The sequence below is a fragment of the Podarcis tiliguerta genome, assembly GCF_965153285.1.
Source record: "Podarcis tiliguerta genome assembly, chromosome: 4".
In the NCBI taxonomy this organism is placed as follows: domain Eukaryota; kingdom Metazoa; phylum Chordata; class Lepidosauria; order Squamata; family Lacertidae; genus Podarcis; species Podarcis tiliguerta.
The window spans coordinates 53,355,732-53,368,687 of NC_139537.1; the positions used below are offsets into that span (position 1 = coordinate 53,355,732).

The window sequence follows — 12,956 nt, forward strand, 5'->3', positions numbered from 1 at the left end:
GGGAAACGAGACACATTATAGCAGTTAGAGTGCTTTAGCAGTCCTCTGTTATGGTTGCAAGCAGTTCTTCCAGATGGGTTGATAATGTAATTAGAGAATGTTGTGTTAAATGAGGCAGTGTTTTTAAATTGGCTGCTAATTTTCCCACCTATTAACCAGCTTTTTTCCCTTTGCAGAAATCACTGCATTAGAATGACTTCTGGTGGCTGCTCATTAACTACAGAATCTTAAGAACCCTCTGCTCTGTCACCAGAAAATAAGCATTCAGGAAGACATACTGTGTGTCAGTCTGGCTGACATTTCCTTATGTTAGAGAGACAAAAGTACCTTTTACTGCTTAGTTAATTTATGGAATTCTTCGCCAGAAAATGGATGATGACCACTGGCTTAGATCTTTAGAAGGAGGTTGAGGAAGAAAGGCCTAAACGATAGCTATTACTCATATAACATCCATTGGCTAAGACCTCTTGTGTTGAGGTCTGCTGTATGCAATAGCCTACAGCTTATTATGGAATGAGCTTTCATAAGCCAAGGTCTTATCAGATGCATGAAGTGTTATCCTGACACACAAGGTTTGGACAGAGAAGGGATTGTAAAAAGTTGGAATGGCAAATGGAATGATGTTTCTAGAACTTGGGTAAGACTGCAGCCCTAACCCCATGTACTTGGGAGCATATCTCAGTGAATTCAGTAGGATTTATATCTGAGTAGACATGGTTAGGATTTCAGCCTTGAGTCATCTTGGGCTGATGACATCTTGGGTTGACTAAGGGTGCAGTAGTGATTAGATGTACCAGGAACTCCTGGGAGCGTAAGCAGAAACAGTATGATTCATTACCTTCTACCTTAAACAAAAATTAACGCTTTCATATTGTAGATTGAAAATTAACCATACAATCATAGAACTGTAGAGTTGAAAGGGACCTCAAGGGTCATCTAGTGCAACTCCCTGCAATACAGGATGAGTAACCTGTTTTCTGGAATTCTTGGTGCACCAGTAAAGAATTTTGGATTGCCCCAACTTTCAGTGCGATCCCATGTATGTTTACTCAAAATTAATCCTACTATGCTTTGTGAGACCTAACTTACAGGTAAGTGAGCAACTTTTGGATGAAACCATTTAATTGTAGGACTTCAAGTAGAGGCAGGACTGGATTTCCAGCTTGGGGTTTCCTGTATCACATGGGTTTTTTTTGATGGGATTGCCTACAAGGCCACCTCCAGCTCTTTGTTTCTAGGACTATGGCCTTGGGCTGTGCAAACATTACTTTTGCTCTGTTTCCAGTGGTGTATGAAGTTGTGTGGACATTAAACAGAGCTGCCCTATAGTTTCTTCAGAAATACAGTCATACCTCATGTTACGTTTGCTTCATGTTATGTTTTTTTCAGGTTACATCCCGCGGCGAGCCGGAAGTACCGGACAGGGTTACTTCCGGGTTTCACTGCTCGCGCATGCGCAGTAGCGCTAAATCATGCTTCACGCATCTGCGCAGATACGGCGCTTCAGGTTGCGGGCTTTTCATGTTGCGAATGGGCCTCCAGAACAGATCCCGTTCACAACCAGTGGTACCACTGTACTGCTGTTTGATGTGCTTCCTCTCAAACCAACTCTCATTCCAAAAGGAAAAACTTAGCCACATTCACTTTATAAACTGTCATCTGGCATGTGGAGACGACACATGAATAGAAATGTGTTGGGGGGAGGCACAATTGTGGGGGGAATCAAAAGGGTCGTGTGTATCAGGTGAGGACATCCCTGCCCTGTCTCTGGTGTGTACAACACTGTGGAAATGTGACTTGAAATACAGTGAGGGAATCAACTTTGCTGCATTTTAAACCGCTAATGTGTATGTAGCCTTAGTCACACAACTGCTGTTTCCAGGCTGAGGGGGTTGCCCTTTTACTGCTGAAAATGCACCTGGACTCTATGTTGTAAGACAGTCCTTCAGTTGCTCTCACCATGTCTCCCTTCATGGCAAGGCTAACAATGGGACTGTAAAAACTGACCTTGCGGAAGAGATAGTTCTTCTATAAATCTGTAACAACGGGATTTGCTTTTTGTTGTGTTTTTCTTGTCATAGATAGCGAAGGAATTTGTATGGCTGTATTTTATGAATTCTGTTTTATGGTAAAAGTGTGCATTTTAAGTGATTTTCTTTTAATGCACAATTTTAAAAATGCTTTTTCTCTCTGGGTGAAAGCGTGTATGGTCATGTGTTATTTTCTTGTTTCTGTCTTCAATAAGACTAATACATACCCTAATGATAAGGGATAGATATTCCAAATTTATTTTATTTTATTTAAATCAAGTTGAACATGTTATCTGGCTACTTGAGGTGACTATGGAAAAGTACAATTTAGTGAGGCATTGCTGAAGAAGCTGGCTGATGGTTTCAGTGGTAAGGATGGTTCTTATCCTTGGTTAAATGAGGCATTGACTAATTGACAATGCTTCTTGATAACAAGTTTTTGTTTGGGTAGATATCTACCCACTCTTTAAGAAAACATCATTATGCAAAGATAACCCAGCCAGCCTTAGACCAACACTCGGCTTTCCCTTTTTAAGGAAGGAAACTGCGTAGGTGTGTGTGTTAGCACAGCAGTAACTTACTGTATTTGACTAAGACGGGTGCATGGAAAAATCAGATATTAATCTACCTCACTACTTTGAAATTTTAAGAAGTATATGTTAAAACCACTGCATTTATTTTAATGTGTTGAATTATCAGTTTCTACTATTAAAGTACAGCTGGATTCTTCTGGGTTGTATTGAAATGTCATTACTGCTTGTTAGATTTTATATTTATAAAACTTTAACAGCAAGATTTAAGAATATAGTTCTTATCTTTTCTCAGTGTAAGTGCTATTTGGGCATTCAAAAACAAGAGAGGGGAGTGTGATCATGCTTATTTAGCCTGTTATCGTGCTTTGTGCCGATCCCTATCCAAGGCTGTCTACAAACTGAATCATTTCAACATCAAGGAAGCCTGCTTGAATGCACATACAATGTTCCCATGAACTGGTGGGATGGTGGGAGCAGGAATGTGTGTGTTTGCCCTGCACTGTCGCCCACCTCATGCCCCGGCAATTATTGTTGTGAAGTTTTGACTGCCTAAATAGGGTTCTGATGTGCTAGCAACAGTGAATTTGGACTCCGGACTGTTCATTTATTCATTTTATTTCTATGCTGCTTTTACACACACACACACACACACACACACACACACACACACCATGCTCAAAGTGGCTTACAACAAAGAAGCAGGGATGCATTTCAAACAAACAATACAGAAACAATTTCATAGTAACACAGCAAAACAATAGCAAATATAACAACATACAAAAACCCACATTCCAATACTATAAATATAACAGTATTACTTAAACAACATGCGAAATAAGAAAAATAAAAAGGGAGCATCACAATTTGATCTTTGTCCTAGAAAAACCCCTCCCATGATGTTGCTACGACATGGTTGACATCTTGAAGAACTTGTAGCATCACTTATCCAAAGCAGGCCAGAATTGTGCCTCCCAACGCCATGTAAATATTATTTTTTTTCTTTGCGGCCTCTTCAAAATGTATACAATATCTAGAGTGTTGATCTCTGTATTTTTATGTAACATTCATGCAATGTCTGGCTTCTTGAAAGGTTATGAATTCAGCCTCACACTTAGACGCACACACATACACCTACTGCAATTATTTCCCCAGATCCTAAGTAATCAAGGCTGGTAGGCAATGTTAGTAATATATCCTCTTTAAAAGAAAAAAGAAAAAGCGACAAACCTTTCTCTGCAAACCAGGAAGAATTGCCATAGGCCATGAGCTTAACTAGCGTCATTGTATGGACTACAATAAGTCAGTGTTTGCCTCAGCTGCCTATAACTAGTTATCCCAGATTCTTAAAGATATGGAATGTTAGAATGAATGGCAATTAGTCATGTGAATTTTAGTCATACTAGAGTGGGCTGCATCTTTAATATTCTACAGTATGATGTTTGTGTTATGTGGAGAACATTCTTTGGAGAAGTAGACACGATTAATACTGTACTGCACACTAAGATGGGCAGTCAAATTCTCTTTAAAAGAAGTATCTTTGAATTCTGTAGGGTGGTAGTTCAAAAACATTCTTTACAGTTCTGGTAATTGACTAACTCTGGTTTTTGTAGAACTATTTGTAGTTAGGAAGTGAGAATCCCTGTAGCTTTCATTTTGTTTCTTAAAATGCCTCTGTCTCCCAAAGGTTGGGGTACTCCATAATAGCCAAGTACTTTCTCTGTGATTGCGTTTTATTAGCCTTAACACTAGTAAAATACATTCTTCCTAATCTCATTGAGTTCTTAGTTCCATTCCTATACCCATAACTTGTTTTGATTCCTGACAGTTCAAGCTGGAATGGGGAAAACTGGTCCTCCTGATGATGTTGTATTCCAGGTCCCTTCAGCCCCAGCCAACCTGGCTAGTGGTCAGGGATGATGGGAGCTGCAACATCTGGAGGGCCACAGATTGACCATCCATGAACTAAAGGGGATGAATTAAAATTAAAGCTGGCTTCTACAGTGAAATATGAAGAACAATGATCAAAGTTAGAAAGCATAATCACTTACATTAGGCCTGGAGGTGTGTCCCGTGGGTAATGGAAACTGGAATCCAACAACATCTGCAGGGTTTCAGGTTTTTCACTCCTGAGCTGCATCATGCTCTTTGGTCCAAAAATGGTCCTGCAGGTATCATTCTAACAAGGAAAGGAAAGGTGATACACTGTACATGTCTTTTTCAGGTACCTGCTCATTGAAAGGCTAGCAGGGTGACTCTTTGAAAAGTTGCCAGCAAAGGTCTTGAAAACAGCAGCAAGCTATTGGCAAAGATTAGGATCCTCTTAAAAAATATTTCTAATTTTCAGATTAAATGAAAATCATTGCTCCACTTCTCCTGCTTCCTTCAACTTCCTGCTTATTTCCCTACACTTTCTTTCTCTAACCTGTACTTCAGCCTCAAATCTCTCATGTTGCTACTTCAGAAAAGATTAGTTTTCTCAATACCAGCTCATGGCCACTTCATTCCTGTTTTTATAAATAAACTGCAAATGGATATATGTATAAAACTAAAATAGATACATGAGAAAAGATGTGTCATGGTGGGATCCTAGGCATCTGTTTATAGATCTGAGAGGACTGACATTACAGAATCATGCTTTAAAAGTCTTAACACTATCAGTTTTTAAAGATCTAAGAATACTTTCACCACACAAAAAAGTTATCAAAACATAATGCTGAAAAAATAATAATTTACATAGTTAGAGCTTGAGTAGGGAAGCAGGCTAAAATTATGTCCATGTTTTTCTGTATATTGTAATTGACATGAATAATTATTTTTCTTTTATGCAGCTAAATATTTTGGTTGACACTGGAAGTAGCAATTTTGCTGTTGCAGGAGTACCAAATGCAGATCTGACCTCCTACTTCAACACAGAAATGTAAGTGTATTGCTCTCCATCTTGACAACATTTCTATTGACAAAAAAGTACTCCAAAAATAACGCTGGAAAAAAATATAGTTTTGAATTAAGTGATTAGTTCTCAGGTAGGAACACAGATAAAATGTTTCCCTTGTTTTACCATAGTTAATGTGGAGGGCTGCATCTCCATATTTGCAGAGCGGTTTCACACACACACACCCTAATGATGTATTACGTGTGTCAGAACCTCATAAGTGGCTCACATGTCCAACATTTCCCTCCCTTTCGGCAAAAAGATATTTGCATCTAAAGGAACTATGTCACCGACTGAGCATCAAGTGTGTCCGTGCTGCCAAATGTTATTGGAATATCACAACATACTTCTGCTGTAATGTATTGATCAGCCTTTTGAAATCAGATGATAAGAGTGCAATGGAGTTCATGTCAGTTTTATCACTGAGCTGCTTAGTGCCATAACTGTTGCCGCATTGAGCCAGTCGGGTTTCCATTAAGCAGGGTCTGTTGATGTGGCAGAATTAAAGACCTGGAGTTGTATTCAACATAGCACTAAGGAGACTGCTCTGTCAGTGTAAACTTTTCTGCTCGTCCAATGGAACAATCTTCCACTCATTGAATATTTCAATGGATTATAGCTGGTTGAAAAGTCCCAGAGCAACTGTTATTTTTGCATTGATTTTCGAAGCTCAAGGGAGCTATTGGTGGTATAATTGAAATTATAGTAAATAATTAGACAAAGGTCTAATTTTTGTCAAAGGAAATCCTGAAATACATTAGAGCAAAAATACATTACAGCAAAACAAGTTAAAATTGCGGTGCTGCCATGTTCTGCACTAATGCAAGTAGTATTGAGAGAAAAATTATCCCATAGATGGAGTGTTGGCTGCCTTCTTCTGTTTTTACACTAGCGTCTAATAGACTTCTCAGACCAGCTAGCAATTAATTGGGCATCCTTATATTGTTAAGGTATATCTAATAGACATTTGATTCCATAATTATATGTAGGAAATGGAGGACATATATGACATTTTCTGCAGAGAGATATTTTAGAAGAAAATGAATATAGTTTACATTTTGTCATAAGCTCATAATTGAAATCAAGCATTAGTCTCTTTTGTCTTTTTAGTAGATCAAAATATTATTCATTCATTCATTCAATTTATAAACCGCCCTTCATCTGAAGATCACAGGGTGGTTTTATACTGTAAACACAAAAACGTACACTACATTTAAGTGGAAAGTTGAAATGGGGAGGAATTTCTCTGGTTGATGTGACATTTTGGAATATATGGAGGGAAAGGTGCAATTTTTTTGAGTTTTCATGATTTATACATCATTCACTTTTCCCTGTTGCAGAATTTGGATGAAGCCCATGGTTTCTCTTCAAATCATATAAATATTTCACGTAAGATGATAATTTGTAGCATGTAGCACAATACAGCATTGCTTTGTAAGTTTTCAGTGCCCCTTTCTTCCTTTCTTAGATCAAGCACATATAAGTTACTGGGCACTGTGGTCTCTGTTAAATATACCCAAGGAAGCTGGATAGGGACTCTCGGCACAGATGTTGTTACCATCCCTAAAGGAATCAACGGCACTTTTACCATCAACATTGTAACCATCTCTGAGTCAGAGAATTTCTTTTTGAAAGGTGTTCAATGGCATGGGATCCTTGGACTTGCCTATGATGCCTTGGCTAAGGTAATTTGAGTGCTTACCTACCGACTCGTACATTAAGAGCATATGGTGATCCTGCTAGGCTACCATCCCGTTCTCACAATGGCCGGCCAGGTACCTGGGGGAAGCCTGTAAGCAGGGCATGGCTGCAGCAGCACTGCCCACCTGTGAATCCCAGCAACTGCCTCTAGACACTGGAGGGAGTACATAACCATCAGGGCAAGCAGCCTTGTCCTCTATGAATATTGTTTTCAAGACATCCAAGTTGCTGGAAGACAGATGAAACCCCCCAAAGTTCTTTATAATAGTCACCCCATATATAGTGGTACCTCAGAAATTGAATGGAATCCATTCTGGAAGTCTACATGACTTCTGAAACATTCAGAAACCAAGGCACGGCTTCCGATTGGCTGCAGGAAGTTCCTGCAGCCAATCGGAAGCCACAGAAGTCACGTCGGACGTTCGGGTTCCAAAGAACGTTCGCAAACCGGAACACTCACTTCTGTGTTTGCAGCATTCAGGACCCAAAACGTTCGACCGCAAGGCGTTTGGGATCCAAGGTATGGCTGTATACTGGAATAATTCAGTCCAAGATGATGTTAAGGAGACTGAAGCCAGTCTCATTCCTGTACCCAACCATATGCTCTTACTTGCACAATAGAAACACTGGTTCAGAATACATGGGCAATTTCTAGATTTTAGCTGGGGAATTTAACATGTAAAATAAGCATACATTCATTGGAATATATATATGAGAGGAACACTGTCCTGATGGTGTTGGAGGTGAGGCAGGCATGTTAAGTGAGGAGGTGAAAGGCACACTCTTAATCCCATCACATGTAGAGCGATTTAGATCTGGTGTAAGATCTGACAGACATCTACAGATGGATCATTAGATTAAACATTGGTTTATTAGAACATGTCTGTCAGCATGATTAATTTACATGTAAACGAGTTAACCATTTTATCCAGCAAAATGATTCACATGGCTTCTATACTGGAGAAAAAAAGACTTTCTGAGGGGGGTATACGTGTGAACAGACACCTGATTTATACACAGTTAACACTTTGTTTTGTTTTTGCTGCAGCCCTCAAGTTCTGTGGAGACATTTTTTGATTCCCTTGTGAATCAAGCAAAGATCCCCAATATATTTTCCTTACAGATGTGTGGAGCTGGATTGCCAGTTACTGGAACTGGTACCAACGGAGGTAGTCTTGTGAGTATCTGCCAGCCTGAAACAGAAAATATTGGTGACTTTTTACCACTTTTGTAATGCGGTGAATTTAAACCTGTTTACTTGGAATTCAGCCCTTTTCATTGCATTATGCTTTTAATTACCATATCCATTAGAAGGCAAAACAAACAGATTTAGAGTGGCTTACTCAATTTTCCATTCAGACTATTAAATTAGAGAAGCATGCATGAATTTCTCATACTTATCCACATTAAGTTTCTTTTACTGATTTTTCCAATAGTGAATAAAAAAAATCTGCCTGTGGGGATTTGAAGATCTGCTCTATTGTGCTAACAGTATGATAAGTAAAATCAGCATCCAGAACTTTGGATGGTGCAGCCTTATTCAGGTGTTATAGGGAGGAGAAAGGCTATGCACCCTGACCATGCCCTCTAGCCCCAGCCCTTACCTTCTCACATTGAGTGGGAATGTCTGATGGGGGCTTCTAAGTGTGGGGGATTCCAAGCAGTGCACTTGCTTGGAATCCCCCACACAAACCTTCTGAGAACATTCACCTGAATGTGTAGTAATAGACCTTCCCATTCAACCCAGAATGATCAGAGCACCACAGAAAAGACTGTGTGCACCTTTACACCCTTCACTCATGTTGGGAGTTTCCTATTTCTTTATGATGTGTGAACATAGATTTTAAGATCCAAGCAACATGTAAGCAAAGTTCTGTTGGTTTCATTGTAACTTCCATGTCAACGGGTATACATTTCTGGTATTTCATTCATATTCACACACACACACACACACACACACACATTCTGTGTATCCTAAAAGAAATTGTGTTCCCCCCTCTTTTTCTTTTAACTAAAGTGGATTAAGAAGTGCTTGTTTGTCTTTGCATGCTCTATTTTTGTCCATTCCCACCCCCCACAGTTGACATTCAGCATTCTATATAGAATTTGTTTTGTAAAAGAAGCACAAAAAGTGCCATTCTATACATGCTTACCCAGATGGGTCCTGTTGCATTCAGTGGGGCCCACCCCCAAGTAAGTGTACATTGGATAGCGCCGCAAGAAAATGTGACCTACAGCCATTAAAATCAGTGAGGCCTCCCCCCACACACACATACATTTTGTGATATCTCAGCTGGTCATGGTTTTTCTTCCCATAAAGTTCAAGTTTAACAAGCAGTCTCTGCTCTGCTCAGAGTTACTTGGGCCACTAGTTGTCCTAAATGAATATGCCTAGTATATGGAGATACTGTTTGGGTCAATATTTAAAACCATGGGGCAAAATCATTTGAGGGGGAGGTCACAAATGTACACATGCTAATCTGCATTTGCTCTATGCCCAGTCTCCTCCCCCATAATTGCTGCCTGATCTTAACAAGGGGGAGATGTAATAAAACTGCATCATAGTTGCCCTAACTCTTGCATTGTGTTTCTCCTCCTGTCTTATTTTTTTATTTCCTGTTGCCAGCCTTTATTCCAAATAGCTTAAGAATGAAATATTGTTAAAAGCTTAGTCAATGTACAAAGATGAGAACTTTTCTGAAGAAGTGTGCATGCACACGAAAGCTTATACCCAGAACAAACTTAGTTGGTCTCTAAGGTGCTACTAGGCAATTCTTTTATTTCAGCTTTACCCTGTTATTTAAAAACTGTCTGTGACTTGCTCTTTAGAAAGAGAGAGAGAGAGGTAAACAAACATAAAGCATCTCAGTCATTTTAATAGCATTTGTGACATAGAGAATGTCTGACCTCCCTGGGTTTATTACTCATAACCGGTAATACCTGAAATGATACCTTCTATAATTCTGTTCTCCCATATATCTTAAGACACAGTCTTAAGTCTGAGCAGAAGACTAGCCATGTTCTGATTAAAATATTTTTTTAAACTGCTTTCATTTAGTTTCACTAAAAAAAAAAACCTGACTGGGTCTGCAATGCATATGTTAAATGCATATGTTAAACAAGTGGGTTTAAAATGCATGTAAATACAACTTAAGTCCCCTGAGCACCATCGGACAGGGGGACATGCATGCTCTATACCTTTACTGCTGTGTGTTTGATTGTGCGACAACCAATGTTTCCTTTTCAGGTCCTGGGTGGAATTGAACCAAGCCTATACAAGGGGGAAATCTGGTACACACCTGTTGAGAAAGAGTGGTATTATCAGGTTGAAATACTCAAATTGGAAGTTGGAGGCGAGAATCTTAACTTGGACTGTAAAGAGGTATTTATAGCAAGGAAGCACAATTTAATCTTTCTGCATTCCGGGGTGGCCAATGTGGTGTTAGTCGGGCTGCATGTCGTGGCGGTGCTGCCACTTCCCTTCCCTCATAGCTGTGATGGCATCCCCCCACAGAAACTGGGAGCAGAGTGTCAGCAAGGGAGAGAGAAGCACTGGGTTGGTGGGTGCAAGAGCCCTTGAAATGTTCTTATACCCCAGCTCCCACCAATCATGACCAATAGTTAGGGAGGGTGGGAGTTGTGGCCCATTAATGTATAGAGAGTAACCATCCCTGCATTCCAAAAATCTAGTGTAAAATGCTAATCGGCAAATGTGGAGAACAATTGGATTAGTGTAGAATCCTAAATATACTTCAGTTGTGTTGAAAAGGAATTTATTTCAGAGTGTACAAATTTAAGTTAGAGTATGTAGATGGGAGGGAAAATGCTGTTGCAGATGCCAGGCCTTTTTTTCATTTGCATGCATCTGCCCGCCTCAGTTTCTCTTCCCCAAATCTCTTTTCTACTGGACTTTCCCATGATCCTTTCATGAGTTGTCATGTACTCTGGCATCCCTAGTCTTGCCTGTGAAATCTTGGAGGGTGTGCAGGTTCATCTGCTACATGCAGTTCTCCCTCAAAGTGACCAGTCTGGCCAATTTTTATGGCTAACTAAAAGTAGAAAAGTAAAGATTTACCTCCTTTCCCTCAGATTGTCTTTAAAGAACCCCCCCCCTTTTTTTTTTTTTTGCAAAATAATCTTTGTGCTCCTAGATGGTGACACTCAGCTTCTTAGTAACTGTGGTTGTTTTTTAACGTCTAAGGTTGAAATCATTTTCTATCATGTTTTATATTGCTGTAACCTGCCCTACTGAAGAGTGGGTACTAAAACCAATCATAACAACAATAGCAACATGGATTAGAAATATAATTAATCATATATACGCAGATACTGGAGGGAAAGCCCCAATGAAGTTGATAAAGACTTGTTTCTGAGTAAACCGGCATAAGACTGGGCTGTTAGTCTTACTGTCTTACAAATGTGACATGCAGAGCTCCCTCTTCTTCAGATCCAGGTTGTCAGCTGAGACTCTTCTGTGAAGTATGATGTTTGTAATCCTGTCCAACAGACAATACATCTCATAGGACCAATTGAGCCTGGGGTCAGAGCTGGCTTTCCCATTAAACTTCTGCTTAGGCTATGCTGGGGGAATCCTGCTGGGGCTCAAGGCAGCTGAGAAATGTCACTGCCTCTGTAATGGGGATTTGGAGGAGGTGTGCAGAGAGGAGCTGACATCACAGAGGGCCCTATGCTCTGCCATCGCACCACCAGAAGGAGCAGTTTTTATTGACTTTCCATTGCAGTTTGCTGCTACAGCATGTTGATGTCTTCGTTCCCCTTTCCCCTGTTTAGTACAACTCAGATAAAGCCATTGTAGACAGCGGCACCACACTCCTGCGCCTGCCAGAAAAAGTCTTCAGTGCTGTTGTGGGAGCAATTATACAGAAATCCTTGGTAAGTTCCAGCTCATGAGACACATTGTTCCTTAAAGGAACTGTTTTAAATAGCTGTCTTAGGACAGCAGTTTCTCAGTGGGGGATGCCACTAAGCCACCTCATTCCATCACAGGTGGAGGAGACTTCTTAGGTGAGGAAGTGTAAATAATTTTTAATCACCATTTTAAAAATGGCATGATTTTGTTTGACTCTAATGTATTTACAGAGTAGAAGCATTCTGTCCTCCAAACTTTGAGGAGTTTGGGCTGAAACCTAATGGCTTTGTTGGCAGCCATTCCCAAAATAAGTGCTCTTTTGCCTTGCAACACAGGCTATTGTTCTCTTAAAAAGAGACACTGTGACAGTGAACAATCTTGTTTGCTCTAATGGGTTTTTATCTATGTGTGGCTTAAGGCCCAGTGTGTGGATTGTATTTACCAAAAAACGTGTGTGTGTGTTTGTTATATTGGTGTATTTGTCAGAATCCAAAATTTATGACCAAGGTTCTGGCTCCAAACTTCTACTACAAGGGAAGTTCACTCATATGTGAGGCCCCCCTCTCTCCACCCCCCTGATTGATACACATGGTGCACATTGTGCTACGACAGAAGCTAAGTAGTTTGTCAAAATATAGTGTGTATTCTATTCCACAGAGGTGTGGAAGCCGAGGTCATCCAGATGTTGGTAGACTCCATCTTGCATCAGCCACAGCCAACATGGCCAACAGTTGGGACTTATGGGAGTTGTATTCCAACAACATCTAAAGAGCCATAGGTTTCTCATTCCCTGCTATATATTAGAAAGGAATTAAACTGCACATTAAATAAATAGAGGGGAGGAAGGTGGAAACATATTTTCTCCTTCTCATCTCTGATCAATAGCAGGA

The 12,956-nt window shown here is 40.0% G+C and overlaps 1 protein-coding gene across 2 annotated transcripts in view; it reads left to right on the forward strand.

Moving 5' to 3' along the window:
• Positions 1 to 12,956, forward strand: part of BACE2 (beta-secretase 2) — a 43,648-nt gene that overhangs the window by 14,122 nt on the left and 16,570 nt on the right. For both annotated transcript variants that reach the window (XR_014510674.1, XM_083438776.1), the window contains exons 2-6: positions 5,392 to 5,480; positions 6,964 to 7,180; positions 8,245 to 8,373; positions 10,444 to 10,578; positions 11,988 to 12,089. Coding sequence is in view for 1 of the 2 variants with exons in the window: in XM_083438776.1 (XP_083294902.1) it covers positions 5,392 to 5,480; positions 6,964 to 7,180; positions 8,245 to 8,373; positions 10,444 to 10,578; positions 11,988 to 12,089 (672 nt within the window). In the remaining variant the exon portion in view is untranslated. The remainder of the gene's footprint in view (positions 1 to 5,391; positions 5,481 to 6,963; positions 7,181 to 8,244; positions 8,374 to 10,443; positions 10,579 to 11,987; positions 12,090 to 12,956) is intronic.